At 47.7% G+C, this 17,962-nt stretch overlaps 1 protein-coding gene across 5 annotated transcripts; it reads right to left on the reverse strand.

The window, feature by feature from the left end:
* Positions 1–567: 567 nt before the first annotated feature.
* Positions 568–15,954, reverse strand: TNFAIP3 (TNF alpha induced protein 3). 5 transcript variants are annotated; one of them, XM_082730861.1, is made up of 9 exons: positions 15,602–15,954; positions 11,781–12,090; positions 8,388–8,578; positions 7,591–7,738; positions 7,251–7,421; positions 6,249–6,429; positions 4,210–5,129; positions 3,383–3,564; positions 568–2,617 (listed from the first exon to the last, which is right to left on the reverse strand). In XM_082730861.1, the coding sequence occupies exons 2-9, from the start codon at positions 12,073–12,075 to the stop codon at positions 2,333–2,335; spliced, it is 2,373 nt and encodes a 790-aa protein (XP_082586987.1). In that variant the 5' UTR covers positions 12,076–12,090; positions 15,602–15,954; the 3' UTR covers positions 568–2,332. The 5 variants fall into 5 exon arrangements, with proteins under 5 accessions (XP_082586987.1, XP_082586985.1, XP_082586986.1 ...); XM_082730859.1 differs by having other exon boundaries at positions 3,368–3,564; positions 15,602–15,900; XM_082730860.1 differs by lacking the exon at positions 15,602–15,954 and adding an exon at positions 15,446–15,585 and having other exon boundaries at positions 3,368–3,564.
* Positions 15,955–17,962: the final 2,008 nt, after the last annotated feature.

Consider the following 17,962-nt stretch of genomic DNA (forward strand, 5'->3'; position numbering starts at 1 on the left):
GCTGATGATCAGAATCTCCTGGGGAGCTTTAAAAAAAAAAGATTCTGGAATCTGCAGTCCTCCTGAATCAAGCTTCTGGGGATATGTTTGGATTGGTGGAAGAATGTGTCATTTTATAATTTCCCAGGCCTTTGGTGCTGTCGATCCTTGCAGCCACCATGGCCATCTGTCACCTCTTTTAAGGTCTGACCCAGGAAATCTTACACCAGGCTTCCCACCTCCCTCCTATTTCTTTCTTTCTAAACCTCTCTCTGCTGCTCTCTCTTGCTTTCCTTTTCTGCACTGCAAGAAGGCCAAAGGCAGCAACCTTTGGAGGGGCTCAGGGACCTAATGTCTCCTGAGAATGGGACAGGTTGACGCTTCCCACTCCTGCCTGGGCCTCAGTGTCCCTGTAGTTGAACAATGCCTTACCCTCATGCCGTTATAATGTTCGCAGAGTTCTTACTCCATGGGGGTGCGACGCATGTCCACTATTCCGGGTGTACCTCGATATGAGGCTGTTTGGGAAACATAGCCTTAGTATTTGGGTCTCTTTTTCTCACCATTTGTAAGCAGAAAACATCAAAATCTGTTCTTAAATAATTTATTTTTTTAATATTGACTTTTGTGAAAAGTTATACATATTTAGGAAAACTTGAAGGAATCCAACAGAACAAACAGCTCTCTATCAGGGACAACTAAATGTGCAAATTTCAAATGCTTTCTAAAATAAGTATAAATAATTCCATTTTTCACATTAAGAATGAGAATATTGATACACACAAAATATTAAAATATTGACTTTAGAAGAACTACATGAACACTGATGTTTATTTGAGATCTTTAGAAAAAATGATTAAAATTTATGTTGAAGAAATAGCACTCGAGGTGGCAAACATGTCAGGTAATACAAGTAAAGGCTGTGTAGAGTTATAGATTACTAATGTTTTCAGGTCATAAGTTCCAGACCCCCCCCCCAAAAAATAAATGGCAGCCTTTACCTCTGGGGACAACGTGTTTCCCCCCCTTTTTTTTCTTATAACAAGTATGACAGCAACACAGAGCAAACAGAGAAACTGCAGGCCATGGTCACAGGGTTTTGCTGTCCCAGCGCAAAGGTGCCACTGGATGTGCGGTTGCTACCGGGACAGAGAGTTCAAACACAGCAAATAAAACTATCATTAAAGGTCACATCGTCCCAGTGACCTTCTCCAATCTCATCCCATTCATTCCTAATTTTATCTCTAAAGAGGTAGGATATTCAAGGCATCTGTTTACTGCAGAAAGCAGTTACTTTTTTTAATTTTTATTTTATTTTTTTTCATTTGGCTAGCAAGAGCCTCTAACCCAAGTTTCATCAAGAAAAGCATGAGCTTTTAATGAATATACCTTTGGTGCAATTCCTTCTTTCTTAGGGAAGACAACCACAGTACATCAAAGAGACCAAATCCCCAAGGCACTCAGGTACTCGCCCAAAAGAGGACTGACTATGAATACGCTATTTCAAGAAGACACTACAGCACACACTTTACCCAGGGCAGAAGAAACATCTTCATTTAAATAAACCTGAAGTTTGAAATAAAATAAATAAAGTGAATTATATAGACAATATACTTCACCACAATAAAAAAAATTCCCTCATACATAATATAAGGGTACATTATATATGTACACATTTTCATGCACACCTCAAGCTAACTTCTTTAGAAGTGAAGACAGTGATAACCAAGAGAGGCACACATCTTCCCACTAGAATGTTCTGATTTCTTCCAAGGTGCATACTGTAAAGAGCAGCTGGTTTGCTCTTCAGCGTGAACTGATTCCATCTCAGCAGCCTCAGAGCCACAGTCTGTGGACAGCTCAGTGTCTGCCCTGCTGTGTCCGCGGGAAATGGACGAGGCGGGGAGGGAAAGACCACTCACCACTGACACTGAATTTGTCCGTTCTCCCTGAGCTTCCTGAACTTGAGGGCCTGTGGGTGCGGCAGGTCAGCTCCGTGGCTCCAAGCCCGGCCGGGGTGGGGCGGTGCGGGGGGGAACGGCCCGGGATCCCCAACCCACCTGACCGAGCTTTTTTTCCCTTTTCTCCCGAGAAGATGATGTAGTCCCACCACACATTCCGAGTCCACGCAGTCCCTGCCCTTCCGCGTGGCAGGCGAGGTGGCGGGGGAAGAGTAGCAGCCCATCCGCCGCCCGTCACTGGCCTTGCTCTCGTTTCAAGGCCACTTGCGCAGGCTGGCCGCGACCGCAACCCGAGCTTCTCTTTGCTCCCCTGCTTGAAGCCGCCCGCAGCTTGCTGTGGCTAGCACCATTGCCTGCTTAGGCTTGAGGTCCCCGGGGCCCCTCCGCACCCCTCAGCCGTACAGCTGCTTGAACTGGAAGCACTCGTTGCAGTAGCCGCTACATTTGGCGTTGCCGAAGTGATCGCAGGCCGGGGCCCGGCAGCGCTGTTTGGGGGCCTCCTCGGGAACCGGCTCGCCCCGGTGCGCCCCCGCGCCCACGCGCTGGCCGAGGTGCTGGCACTCCATGCACAGCTCCTCGCTGCGGCACGCCAGGATGTTCTTGCAGGAGGCCCGGGCACACTTGGGCCTGGAGGCGCTCGCCGTGCTTCGAGTCGCGTCTCTGCGCTGGCTCGTTCTCTGAATGGAAAGAGCAGAGAGAACTGTTGGCCAGTTGCTCAGGGAGAGCACCAGGTAATCTCCTCTGCCTGCACGGGTGTTACCAAGAACTCTGTGGGGTGGAGAGCCACCGCCTGACCCAGGGAGCCCGAGCTGCACGTGCTGTCTGGGACTGGGAGCTGGCCAAAGACGCCTCCTCCCAGTCCCGTGAGAGCACACTGAGTGCAACCAAGGAGCACCTGACCTGGAGGCCTGCGAAGGCTGGCCCAGCTAGCCTCCGCTTGTATTAGTGAGAAGCTGGCCTTCCCCAGACAGACTCCCTACCATGCTGTAAACAACAGGAGAGGCAACCATCAGCCTAAGGTGGCTTTTCTCCTGTGCCACTGTGTGCAGGCATGTGGGCTACTCTGCCTGCTCCTCCTGTCTCCTGATAAAGGACTACTTGCCAAAGTCTGCTGGCCACTCAGATCCCTGTGCTGCTACAAATCAAAAAGTCTCTGTTTGGCATCAGGCTTTTCAGAGACTTTAAGAGGTTTTATTCTATGGTTGATTTGATTTACTTTCTAAATGAATTCTAAAGTACAGTTAGGCCACGAAAATCAAGTGCAGTACCTACTGCACTTCCAACCCTGGGGGCTACAGGAACTTCTCCCCCCACCAAACCCCCCCCAAGGTTCTTCCCCGGAACTTGGCAGGGAGGAAAGTCCGCTGTCTCAGTGGGAAGAAGTGGCTCCAGTGAGGAGAGCTGGCCCAATGGGGGAGGGGAAGTACCTCAAAATGTCTCACCAGTTGCTCTTCGGTCCTTTTGGCTTCGTGAAATCTTTGACTCTGAGCTTCGATGAAACACTTTTGACAGTATCCTTCAAACACAGTGCTTCCCAGGGTGCCACATTCCCTTCCCAGGCAGGGGACAGCATTCTGGAACCTGGGGGCCGTGGGACTGGCTTTCGTGGAGGCAGGGACAAAATCTGAAAGAGAGTTGGAGCTCATCAGTGCTACAGGTGGTCTCCAAGCAGAGAGAGAGAGAGAGAGAGACTGCCAGGTTCTGGATATAAGTTAGGGCACCCTGGGCTGCGCATACATGAGCACGGCCTTTTCTAAATTCAGTCAAAGAAAAAAAAGGATAATAATGCCATTATGGAAACATCTTTGACTTTACAGACCGTTCCTTTTTGAACGTGCTGCACAGGCCAGGCATGGTAACAGAACATTGACACTAACTGCCCATCGGTCCTTCTTCAAACGAGAGGTTTCTAAAACCAACCGCATTTTCTCAGGGTCAGCGGAGACTTCCCTCTCTTCAGCTACTGCCCATCAACTCTGGACTTCTATCACATCTACATGTCCAAAGAAGTCTTGTTTAAACTCTGCCTCACAAATGCCAGATGCTAAATGACCATGTGAAATAAAATTCTATGAACTCTACCTAGGAGGGGCTGTAGGACTTTGGAAAGTGGTTTTCTGTGTCTTTTGCCTCCAAGTGACCATCTCTCTGGGCCAGCTGCACTCTCCCCCGCCGCCCAGAGGGGCTGCTTTCTGGCAGCTCCGGAGCAAAACTGCTTCTAGCGCAGGGGTTTAGAAATGGGGCTTAGGAAATCCGTCAGTTCACTCACGTTTGTTTTCTCTGTACTCGATGAAACACAGCGTGCAGAAGCCTTTGTTTTCTGCAGTCCCGAAATACATGCAGCCAGCTTTTCTGCACTTGCTGGTCCCCGTCCTGTCCCCTGGAGTCCGTGTGGCCTGAGAGAGGCAGCCGGAGGGAGCCTCGGTCCCGGCTCTATGGCAAGAATGTGTGGAGAGACTCTGGACGAGCTGTGAGGGGTCTGACTTGGACCTCTGGTGACAGGAAGGAGGGACGCTGGAGCTGAGGCCCGAGGAGGGCTCTGCTGTAGTCCTTTTGAAGCAAGTACTGCAGATCCCATTAAACGTCCTGGTGACGTCCTGCAGGCAGGCTCGGCACTTACCGGGGTCCAAGTGCCTCGTGCTGTCCGAGGGGTGGCCCGCGCCCAGCTGCCGAGCGTTGTGGCAGCGCTCACAAAATCCATTGTGCTGCACGTTCAGTGTGAAAGGGCAGCCAGGGCTCCTGCACTTCATAGCAGTGGTCTCGCTGAACAGAAAGAGACTGGGCGCCGTCGGAGGGGCCGAACGAGGCCCCCCGGCTGGCTCCTCGGGGCTCCAGCCCATGGGCTCATAGGCCTCGCCCCGGGAGGGCCCGAGAGCCATACCAGGGAGCACCTCGGGGCCTGGCTTGGAGTGCAGCTTTGAGGGTTTGCTTTGGGTCTTTTGCCGCCTCTCTGAGCACTCGTGGCACAGAGGCTGGGTGTTCACGGACATGAAGAAAGGACAGTTGGGTGTTTCACATTTTACGTCCATGAGCGAAAGCTGGGGAACGGAAGGTTCCAAAGGATTCTGAGCATGTATCTCTCTCCGCTCCTGCTCATTGTTCTCCTGCCATTTCTTGTACTCGTGCTGGACAAGCTCAAAGTAATCATCTACCAGATTTATTTCTTTGGGTAAGTTGGCTTCATCTAGCCTAAAGACCAAAAAGAAAAATATGAGACTACACACAAACATGGATACACACAGAATTCTACATCATGAGCTCAGAGGCCAAACTCCTACAATGTGCATTATGGCAATAACTTGATAACCACTCACTGACATGCAGGCCAATGATCATGAGTCTACACTTCCAGCAGAGCACAGTCTAATACTGCTAAGGAGATTTCATTTTTTTTCAAGAACCACAGTCTTATTTAATCAATCTTGGTCCACTCCAAATTACTGATAATTCTAAAGAAAGGGCTATTCTGGGGACGCTGTTACATTTGACTCTTTTAAAAACTCACTTTTACTTTTTAACTTCTCTGATGTCAAACATCTAGTAAAACATCATATAGCATGTTCATTTGGGACTAGTCTATGTTATAACTCAAACTACTTTGGGACATCGTCGCCTGTATTTTGGTATTATTAATCTTAAACTGGCAGCTGGTGTCTATCAGCACGGACTGCCCTGCACAGTGACCAAGCAGTGGACATACCCCCAGGTGCTGTCCACTTACTTCCAAGCCTCTAACATGTGTCTGTCTCCCCCTATGGTGTATTTCAAGTCCTAACAAATAGGCATCTCTCCAACATAAAGCCAGTGTTTAAGATCTGGACACCCGCACTGCATGTCCTCTGGGTCTTGCCTCCACTTCCTATGGGGCAAAAATCATATGCATGCCCACATAAAGATGATCCACAACCCCGACTGTGTCTGAGGAGTCTGTCCTTACCAAGAAGCCAAGAGAAAAAGGAGTCTGTTTCCAAGAATTTTCACTTGCTAGCCTATTACTAGGGCAATTAAATAAAACACAACAAAACTATCCTTGGTTCAAGAGACTTTAAAGCCACCATCTTGACTGTCAGTATCCAGCTATGCAGGAAAGTGACCATGGAGAAATTACTCATTCCCATGTGAAACCCAAGTTGGTATGGCCTCCCGTCATCCTCTCTGACTATATACACCACACTTGGATCTCTTGCACATTGGAGGAAACCGGCTTCAAATAACTTTATGGTTGAGCTCTGGGATGGCCTCAGCTTCTGTGGCGGAAGTAAAAGCAGCTGAAAATGACAAAGGACAGAGCTAAGGATAAACTCTTACTTTGCGGCATTGATCAAATGGGTGGTGCCGTGGTCCCAGCCTTGGACGGGGATTTCGATCACCATCAAATACTCTTTCAAGAGCTTCTCCTTCATCTCGTTTTCAGGATCTGTCAAAAAGTGAACTTTTAAGTCTTCAAATCTTCCTCGCTCTCTGTTAACAAGTGGAACAGCTCGGATTTCTGAGGGAAAGAAGCAACATATAAGTGACACATGATTCTACTAAATGAGATTATGTGTAAGGCTGCATATATAATGGTCACATTTCACAAACACGGAAAAAATATAAAAAAGGGTAGAAAAGTATCATCTAGTCACAATCAAATGCAGATGGGGAAACAAACTACACTAAACTTCAACATAAAATGCTTTGTATGTTCTGGAAGCTCAGAGAATATTAGGCAGCCTGGAGGCAGTGGAACTCATTGGGTAAATCATCACACTTCCGAACCACACTGATCTGAGACTGAGTCCTGGCTTTGCCCCTGTCAAGCTCTGTGATATCAGGGAAGTTACTGAACTTCTCTGAGCTTCAGGCATCTCTGTAAAACAAGGCTTCCAGTGCTTACGGTCCATAGGGACGCTGTGAGGATGAAATGAGATGAAATAAATGTCTACATTTATCCTCTAAAGCACTTCGCACACTGCCTCTTCCACGGGAAGCTATCCTAGTAATGGCTAACCTGATAGACACTGACTCTGGGCCAGGGCTCTGTGGGCCTCACTCTGTCATATGTCAAAGGGCGGTGGTCACGTCACAGACCTCCTCCTTGCAGCTAAGCTGTGGGAAGTGCTTTCCAAGCCATACACAAAGATGGTGGGATTACTGCCATGGCATTACTGTTGCTAACCAGGCACGTGACGGAACACTGTATTCCCATGCAAATAATAAACATAAATGAGGCTCTTGCCAGAGGGCCCCAAAGAGCCCAGCGGTCAGTGGGAACAGGGCGTCTCAGTATCTAGCAGCAGTTACAAATGTGAATCCATGCTGTGTTCTCACCGGGTCCGCTGTCCTTCAGGGTCACCAGGGGTACAAAGTGCTGGCTGTCATAGCCGAGAATGATGGGGTATCGGTAGCACTCCTGGGCTGGCCAGTGGAGAGGCAGGTAAATCCCGCCCACCTTCAAGGGAGCGAAATTGGAACCCGATTCCAAACTTCTCAGCATTTTGTCTGTTTAGGGAAAGAGCAAGAGAAATAAGGCCCTCAGGTGATTTTCATTAAATTCCCTTCAGCTACTATTGCTGGTGACCCTGGTAGCCTGCGATAGGCTCAGTTTTTCTGAAGAGCTAACACAAGCCGACCAGCTCTCGAATACAAATAAGCAACCTGCAGCTCTCACCTGAGATGACAATGATTGGTCTTCTGAGGATGTTGCAAAGGACAAATATGTGTATTTCTTCCAGTGAGTTATACTGAAGTCCACCTCGGGCCACGGGTGTGTCTGTGGATGCCATTTTGATTAGGCTATCCCATTCATCAGTCCAATTCTAGGAAGTGGGTAAAGGGGAAATTGGGAGTGAATGAACTACGCATTAAAAAGTCAGTCGGACTTTGCTCTACAATTATTCATTTATATAACCTGGCTTGCTTTTCCCCTTTCTGGAAATCATCATTTGAGTGATCACCCTTTTTTCCCCCAGTTTGGTTTTCTTCCTTTACTTTCCACTAGAAGGCCAACTTAGAAGTGGGGGAGGATGGGGACAGCACCTGATTTCAAAAAAATCCCTGATGAGGCATAACACCAAAGCCCCTTATCCAAATGTTCACAAAAATTCCAAGCCTGTGACTGAGAATGGTGAGCCCCACGTCTGAATTTGAGTGGCAGGCTCGGTAAAGCATGCAAAGGGCAATCAGATGGGAAAGCAACCAAAACACCACAGGAAAGGCCAAGTAGCCCTTCTGCTAAAAAGAGATCCACAGCTGGGAATCTGCTGCCTGGAAACCTCCCAGCAGTGACAAAAGCCTCCTGTTCATCCCACAGGAGGTTTCAGGTGTTTTCCATGGACTGTGCTCTGCTTAGCCAAGTTCACGTGACCTAGGAAGTCATATGGTCCTCGAGAGTGGGGGCTGGCCCGAGAGGCACTTCACCCACCATGGAGCTCTATCGATAGATATTTATGGGGGAACAAAACATACCCGAGTGTCGTAGCAAAGCCCCGTTTCCACAAATTCCTGGGATTTAAGAGACTCCAGCTGCCAGCGGAATTTAAAGTTGCGTGTATCGGTCTCCTTGAGAGTGCTGAAGAGAGCCTTCCTCAGGACCAGGTCTGTGTCCTGAACACCCCACATATATTGAGAAGCAGCGTGCATGAGGCAGTTTCCATCACCTGGGGAAGAAGCCATACACATCAAAGGCCTAGCAAAAGTTTTTAGAATGCACTAGCCCTGCTGCTAGTACAGGGGACCCAGTAGGGACATGTGAGAAATGCAAACGGTTTAATTTCTTAGTCCAACAGCCAACTGAGAACATTTCACAAGGGGATGACCGCTTTAGGGAAAAAAACCACTCTTTCCATTCTTAATTTTAACGTTGGACCCAACAGAACAAAGGGGCCAGGAACTGATTATCAGGGGACCTTGGTTCTAGCCTGGCTTGCCCTAACTGGTTTAGGTGTGACCTTGGGGAAAATTCCTCAGCTTTTGAGTGTTGCTTTTTTTTTTCTTCTTTGTAATATGAGGGTATTGGGTTATGATCTCTAAAGTCTGTCCCGTTCTAGCATTCCTTGATGTTTTGGCTAAGACACTGGCACTATTACTCCGTGGCTCTAGAGAGAACATATGGGGTATGGTGCACAAACCAGGAAGCTGGCTTGGCTCCGCTTACTAGACAGGGACGGTCTGGCTATGACTCAGTGGTAAATGACTTGACCATTCCACTGAGGCCTCTGGGGCCTGGGAGTTTCCTCTCCTGGTTTATCAAGTGGGATCGAGAACACCGCATTACCTCCTCAGCCTGCCTTTGAGCATTGTGAGAAACAGGTCTAATTTTACTCCATGAATTTGTTACTTTCACAGGCCAAAACCCACAATTCAAGAGGCTGCCTTGTGTCTAACCTCCAAACAATAAACATTTGGGAGGAATGTTTAATATCAAAAAAGTCTACTCCTTAGTAACTCGTGGCCAAGTGCACCGCTGCTTTTACGAACAGTTCAACTGTTGTCTTACATTACTCTACAAGTAGGGCTATCGTTTTCTGAAGCTTTTAGCAAATCTTAAGTACACTCAAACTGTAAAAAGCAAAAACAAAACAACAAAGAAAACCCCTCAAGCATATATACCCATCTACAACTCCTATCCCTGCAATTCATACATAGGGAAAAACGAGCTAAGTAAGTATTCACAAGAATGAACAAAACAGATCGCTTAGCCTTTTGTCTTGGCAGAAGTGTGGCAACGATTGCATTCTGTTGAAATTTCCCCTTTGCAAAATCTAGAGCAAAGATAAGGCTTTTTTTCTTCTTCTTGTGCTTACTTTCAGTTCTTTATTGAGATGCACCAGTACAAAATTCCCTAAGCAACATCTGGAATTCCCCAGTGCTAAGTTATTTGACTAGCAATTGAGCAACAGCTATTGTACTTTTTGTTCTGGTGTGTAGACATTTAAACTGCGAAGGGCGCCCTGGACTTTCCAAGTGGGTGTGGTCAGGGTGAGCTGGAATAGGGCTACTCATTATACAAGTGAAATCGCGGCAGCCAATAGACGCTGGAATTTTTCACTTGAAGTTTCAATTTTATGCCACCTACTCCCTTCCTCATTCACCGCAGTCTCATATCCTCAAATGCAAACTTGTGAATCACCCCCTCCCCAAAGAGACCACTGACTTTGTACAACCCTCCTGAGGGGCTGGGGGTTTAAAAAAAAAAAAAAAAGGTGCTTAATAAAAGCCAGAGAGTAAAAGTCGCTTTGTCTATCCTCCCCAATATCTTCTCTTCCTTTTCCAGAATTTTAAGGAATTTTCTTGAAAGTGGGGAAATAAGAAGATCTGAGTCCCACATTCCTATTTCCCCGAAAATGTTATCAAAACGCATTTGCTTTTGTAGCTTTATTTGTAGCATGAATCCTTGTAGACTTTAATGACATACCTTTGCAAAACAAGAGTTTACTATTTGTATTCATTATTTTCTTAAGGAGTAAGTTCAACCTAAAATGTCAGTTAATTCTGTTAATGATAAGAAGGTTTTCCTCTTCCTACCACATTTCTAGTTTGGCAGAATCTCTCTGTTTCCAACTCTCCCAGAGTTCACTCCATTCCTTTTTTGTAACAAAATGGGAAAGAGCTAAAACCACAAACTGTCAGGAATATAAACCCCTTGATGATGACTTAACATAATTACCCACTTCTACGCATCACTTGATTTAAGGCCAAGAAAAATGTAAACATTAGCTCTCCCCAGTTTTCATTCTACCTTTGTTTCTAAGAATCTGTGCTTCAAAAGTAGAGGCAAGATGTTCAAGTAATGCACCAGAACCAACCGCCCTCACTGAACACCACAAAATACCTATCTCCAGGCACTCCATGCTGCCCAACTCAAAAATGGCCAAAGTGAATGAGCCAACTAAGTTAATTAATATTCTCATCCTCTCATTGTCAACAAGGATTTCTGTGCTTGGATGTATTAATTTGATCAAGGTGATCTTAAGGAAGGATGGTTACTTATATAAGAACCTGATTCCTGCCCTCATCTAGACTATAAGCATGTAATTGATCATGGACAGTCTACTTGCTTCTTCTAATAATCAGCGACATTATAATGCAGGATTTTGTATCTACCTGAAACAGTGTGCTTGGATGTGGCCATGATGCACACACTCTTGCTCGAAGGAAACAATCAAAAGGCAAAACAGTAAAGTTTAGAACAGGAAACAGCTATTAGTGGTAAAGGGCCATTGAGCAGATACACACAGATAGCAAGAAATTCAGAACTAGGAATCCCTAAACATAATGAAGTAAAGCTGTAAAGTTTGTGCTAAAAATCTCAAGTATCTTTCCACTTCATGTCATGGGACCAAAGCCAACAGAACCTAGGTAAGGGAGAGAGAGGCAGGCAACAGCCATTCACTGGTTAACCCACAAAATGCCATCAGTTCAAGTCGTGTAAGGTCATCATTACGAGCATCTTCTAATGACAGTGGGAAACAATAGTAATACTAGTTTTCACACCATGCTTTCCTTTTGAACTTAAAGCCTTTTAAATGTTTCCATTACTGGCCAGGAAAGGGTATTTTACAAATGATTATACAAACAGCCACAAAAATTAGACACCCAAGTCCCTCAATGGGAGGCATGGTATTTTGGAATGCATTCTTCAAGTCTCAGTGCCTCTGCTCTCTAATACACACAATTACAAAATATCCTTCGTAAAAATATTGGCAAAACCAACTTGTTTTTAATCACATGTCTTTCAGAGACTATTCTATATTAAGGGGTCTGTGCTCTCCAGAGACTTGAATTTGGGCCAGCGCTATCAGAATTGAATGAATGGGGACCCAGCACGGTGGGAGCCAAGCCTTAGACAAATCTTCTTACCATTTGTTTTCAGTGCCACCAGCTTCCTGACTTCTCGACACCAGTTGAGCTTCTTCTGGCTTTCGAGGGAGGCCTGGATGTTTCTGTCAATGAGAGCTTTGTGGATGATCTCCCGAAACTGTGGACAAAACTGGCAAGTTCTGAACATTTCTAGTGTGTATCGGTGCATGGATTTAAAATGGTGAATGATCCCATTGGTAGGCTTAAATATATCTTCCGGAGTTCTCTCTCGTATCTTCACAGCTTTCCGCATGTTGCTCAAATACAAAGCCTGGGGAAGGAGCTGTTCAGCCATTGTGCTCTGCGATACCTGAAGAGGAGGGGGAGAAAAACCCATTCCGTTAGTCCGCCTTTGATACCACTCCTATATACCTGCCTGCAGGAAACCCCAGCGTTTGATCTTGTCATTACCCTAATCTGTAAGCAAAAGATCTTAGTCACCTCTACTCCCAGGATACTAGCTGGCCCCCAAGATTAACTCACACTGGACTGTTTTAAGTTACATCACTTTTCAAGATTAGTCTAAACAAGAGAAGGAAGGCGGGGAGTGGGTCCTGAGGAGGAGGAGGGGAATAACCCGCGTTTTCAGTAACGTTTGTCAGGGAGCCAAGCCTCTCTGTCAGCAACAGGTACTGCACCTCATCACCGGCAAGCTCCCCTCGCATTCTCATGGCACCCTGACGCCACAGCCACTGGGTCTTTGGAGCCCTGAATGCCAGTGAAGGACACAAGGCAGCCTGGGCAAGTCTGTAACTCCTCCCCTAAGACCATGGTTCAGCAGTCCTAGCTCTCTGGCAGTTCCTTGATTTTTCCTTCAAGCCCTCCCTCCCTATACTACAAAAAAAAAAAAAATGCTTTGTGAAAAACCTTGCAATTTTACGTTGTTACCTAGGCTTCTGATTAGAGTTTCCTCTTCAGTCCCAAGGAGAAGTATTTATAAAGAGCTCATTTGCAAAATATATTATAATATTTATAAAGGTGAAAAAAGCCTATTTCCAGTAAGATGCTTTGCAATTTTAAGAGCAAATAGTAAGTCTTTTGGAACCCTCTCTGTTAACTTTACAACATCAGAATAAGAAATAGAATTGTAAGAATAAGAGAAGGATAAATTTCACACTTCCAAGAACAGGCATTAGAGTTCTACTATTCCAACGCAACTGCCAACCACATTTATTATTATCCTCCAGGGACCAACACTCAGATGCATTTCCCACCCTGTCTTCATGCTGAAATCTTCAAGCATAATCCGCTGGTGGAAAGAAATCAACGTCTGGAAGCAGGCAAGGAAAGATGGCCAGGACAAATGAAGGAAGCTGAGGGCAAAACCCAGCATCTACAACCCATCCCAACAGCCTGGGTTGTTGGGAATTGACACAACATGGTATCCTCGCAGTTTGGGGTTGTGTGGAAAGCCAGCTGTCATTCACAAGCCTCAGCAGAGTGCCTCAGCATACATCTTGGTTTCCAAGATGAAGACAGAGATGGTTGCAGAGCATGAAGATATTCCCTAGGGAGTTTCATGATGATTGTTAATCTCGCTCCTGCATCATACTATTTACCAGGGCAAGCTTTTAGTTGAGGAAGACCTGAAACCTATGTAGAAGTGAGAAGAAACCTAGATTTTTAGGGAAGTCTTTCCTACGTGAGTCTAGGCTCTCTTAAAGCCATTGATGAAGCAGTTTAAATTCTTGCGGTCCACTCAAAGCAGAGAGGCTGGACTAGATGACCCCAAGGTTGCTTTCTGGTGATAGCTCTGGATCAGGATTCCTAATCTGATTACCAGTGAGGCCTGGGAGATGTAATTCTCTGGGTCAGTTGATAATCTTTCCTTTGACGTCAGACATCCCCTGGAGGTGGAACTGGGCAAAATTAGAGCAGGACCATAAGCACAATGAAGGGATAAAAACATTACACCCACCTCCACTTCATGGCAGGGCCAAAGTCTCGCAATGTCATTCATTCATCTGTCCATCACTCAAAAGCACTACCTGACCACCTACTAAAAGTAGAGTGCCATGTTTGATGCTGGGGCTAAAAAACCCAAGATGACCTTATTCCCTGTCTGCAGGCAAAGCCACAGAAGTACACGTTCCGCTCAGGTTCCACACCAGCCAAGGCAGACAGCTTTGCCAACGCGCCAGATCTTCCGACACCTGCCCCTCGCTATTCCCACAGCACCACCTCTGCGGCTGCAATGCCTGCTGCTCTCAGATGGGACGAGGCGGGAAGTAAAAAGATCACACAAGCTAGGTGTTGCTTTTTTGTTTTCCCGAGTCTTCTAATATTCTCTTCTCACTCTAAGACCTTCCAGCCAAGACCTCAAATAGTGAGAGCTGTAAGCCATAATCAAGACATGCAAATGTCCCTACCAGGTCCTCTCATCCATAGGTTTGGCTTTGCACAGACTGTAGAATTCCTTCAAAGAATCAAAACCCACCATCCAAATTCCCAGTTCTCCGATTTCCCCACATTTAAGATTAGGGAATAAATATTCCCGACCTATGATGGTAATGTCCTTACAGTTAAAGACAGACGCTATCACCCTTAACATTTCTTTTACATTTGTTACCTCACTGACTTTTTTAAAGATTTTATTTATTTATTTGACAGAGAGATCACAAACAGGCAGAGAGGCAGGAAGAGAGAGAGGAGGAAGCAGATTCCCTGCTGAGCAGCGAGCCTGATGCAGGGCTAAATCCCAGGACCCTGAGATCATGACCTGAGCTGAAGGCAACAGCTTAACCCACTGAGCACCCAGACGCCCCCCTCACTGACTTTTTATGCACAAATGCCTCATCAAATTTTTGCAAAGGATCCCTCCGAAAATTCGAAAATTGTACAAAGAATCATAGAAATCAAAGCAGCCCCTTAGACAATGAGAACGCGGCAGTAAGCGGCTGCTCAAAAATTAGGGACACAGGGGTTTTGGTTTAATCCACAATGGTCTTCCCAGATGCTGCCCTGAGTCCCTTGACCAGAGACCAGCTTTCTAAGGAAAGAAGATCAGAGGCAGGGAGAACTGAAAACAAAGCGATCTCAGAAGAGCTGAGCTCCTTCCTTACTTAATACCACTGCTTTCCTGAGAGGCCAGGTGGCAGGATGTGGGACAACCCGGGTTCACAAAGACTGTCTGACTGTGGGGCAGGGGCTGGGGCAGGGGCCTGCAGATCACTGTGAACTGGAGCAGCCGAAAAGCAGGCCGACGGCCCACTTTAACATGCACACTTCTCTTGCATGGCTGCCACTGAGGAGCTACACTGTCCCTGGACCCCACCCACCTCCCCGCACTTCACTCCCAGTGTCTGCAAGCTGTCCCCGGACAGGCGGGCTGGCGGAGTCCTCCACCCCCGCCCGGTTTCGTGGCCTTCCAGACATCCCGCGGGCGGTAGGGTGCTTCTGCACAATCTGGGAAGAAGCCATAGCGGTTCTGCAAGGTCTACGTGTCCAACAGCATCCAGAGCTCGATTTAAAAATACGAAAGGCACGAAAAAGAGCCAAACACCAAGGACTCCCCGACCTGGGAATCCGGAGGCTACTCGCCAGGAGTCCGCTACAGCTTAAGTTCTTTGCAGTATTTAAAAGGAACAGTTGGCTGGACAGGATTCCAGAGCTGTCACCCCAACATCTGGCGCGGCGACCTCGACTCCTAGCATTTCAAAACTCACAGTGGGCACAAACCGCCAACAAACTCCCTTCCAGGACCGCTGCTGCCAAACCCATGCCAGGTAGACGGGGCCAGCCCGCGAGTCGCTGCCGATTACACACCCGCAGCCCCCGACCCCGCCGAGCCGTGGCAGACGGCCACGGGACGCGGCGGTTACCTGTCCCGGCCGCGCGTTCCTCTTCCGAAGTCCCAAGTCCAGGTCAGGGCAGGCGCGCGCCGCAGGCGGGGTTCGGGGCCGCGCGGAGGAGGCGCCCCATGGACGCCGGGGCTCGGCGCTCGCTCGCTGGCCCGGCCGGGGGTGGGGATGGCGCCCGCTGCCTCCCTCCGCCACCGCCGCCGCACTTCTCCCGGCGGCTGCTGTCACCGCTCCGCCCCCACGGGCTCCGAGCTCGCTGCACTTGGCCCGCTGCGAAGACTGCAGACTGCCAGTTCTCTTTTTCCCTTTCTGTTTTACCGCCGGCGGAGAGCGGGGATTTCCACCCGGGGACTTTCCAGTCACGTGACGCCCGGCCCGGCGCCGAGGGCCGCGCGTCGCCGGCCGCCAGGGGGCGCAGAGGGCTCGGGAGGCTCCGGGGGTGCTGGAGGCGAGCGGCGCCCCGCCCCGCCCCGCGCGAGAAACTCCTGAGCCCCGCCCCCGGGTGTCCCCGCGTGAGTCACCTGGGCATTTCGGAAGCTGACCCAACGTCACATCCATGTGGAAATCGCGATGATGGGAACTGGAAATGAAATAGGTTCTTTTTTCTCAGCCGTTTTTCTGCAGAAAATCACCAACTGTGAAGAACAAGAAGGGAAATAATAAAGAAAGAATACCCTAAAAACCACCCGGGCGTCCGGGACCGCAGGGACCGCAGGCCTCGGATCGGGTTTGAAAAGCTGGGGCTGTGCACGTGATGAGCTCCTAGGGGAGAGCCCTACTCTGGGCCCGGGTGGGGATTTCGAGAAAAGAAAGAGGTCACGGGCCTTGGTCCCCAACCCAGTGGTCCTGCCACCCAGACCCCAGGCTGGTGAGGGTGACATCCTGAGGCCCCGCAGCCTTAATATTTGCAGGGACAAAACCAATCTTAGGTCAAGTTAAGAATCAGAGCAACTATGAACCCTGTCCTGCACTTAACTGATTTCCCATTCTCCATTTCTGCATACCAGGTGTCCAGGCGACGCCATGTTCGGGTAGTTTCAGTTTAAAAAAGATTTCTAATCCATTACTATCCTTGCCATGTCCCCCTAAGATCCTATTTGGAGTTCTTTTATTCTATTTATTTATTTATTTATTTGCTTATTTATTTATTTGTTAGAGAGGCAGGTGAAGGGAGAAGCAGGCTCTCCACTGAGCAGAGAGACCCATGCAGGGCTGAATCCCAGGACCTTGGGATCGTGATCTCAGAGGAAGCAGACACTTAACCGCTTAACTGATTGCCACTCACGTGCCCTTAGGAGTTCTTTTAGACGACCTGACAATTACTTCATTCCCAGGTGCTAAGGGCTGATAATACTTTTTATGCACTGGCCGCTCCACCCCTTATTAAATAGTGTGGTAACCAACCCACTGTTTTTATCCAGGGGACATCCTGTGGAAATAGGTATCAGCCATCTGGGCAGTGGAGGTACCTGAACTGCAGAGGGAGAGGCAGGCACGTATGCTACCTAGCAGTGCCCCAGGCCCATTACTTAGGAGAGCTAAACTAGAACCAGACTGAAATACTCTGTGCATTGTCTCCTTCTAGTCTTAACTATACTTGTCAGACCATGTCTCTAGTTTGGGAATTAGGAAAATATGCTTTCCTCTCCAGTAAGGACCTGCAGAGACAGATGGGGGCTGGGAGGAGGGTGGCACTTTTTTGGCAAAGGGAGACTTAGAGAAGAGAGTCAGAGGTGGCCAAGTTTCCAAGGCTCCTGTTGGCCATTTGAAACGGATAGCTTGGATTTCGGACAACTCCAAGACCTCCTTGTATTTCTTCTTGTACCTGCCGGTATAAGCTTCCCATTCACAAATGTTTTTAGCTGCCAGCTCTACAACAATGGATAGTGAATATGATAACTGTAATGTTTATTAAGTCCTTACTATATGCTACTCTCCAGGCTAGGTGTTTGAAATGCACTCTGCCATTTGAATCTCCAAATAGCTCCACTTTGAAGCTGAAGAAATTGAAGTGTAAGAAGCTTAAACCATTTGCCCAAAGTCTACTTGATGACTCAGTGGCAGAGCTGTGATTGGAACTGGGCCTGTTTACTCTGAGCAAGGTAAACGCTTTTAGGTCTTAACTATTACTCTCAGAAAAGATCCTCCAAGATTTAAAATCTCAAGGCTCCTGTTTCTATCCTGGCCCCCAGCCTCACAAATGCATGGCGCTCATTTAGGCAAAGGGGGATGCTGGGCGGTGGTAGAATGTGGGCTTGGGAGCCAGATAGGCCTCGGTTCCATCCTTGGGAAACTTTCTGGTCTAATCGAGACGATAAAAGATGGTGTTTGTGAACCAGCAGCCTCAGACCACTCTCCCCTTGTGCTTTTAGAAACAGAATT

This window comes from Mustela nivalis (assembly GCF_964662115.1).
Source record: "Mustela nivalis genome assembly, chromosome: 5".
Taxonomy (NCBI): Eukaryota; Metazoa; Chordata; class Mammalia; order Carnivora; family Mustelidae; genus Mustela; species Mustela nivalis.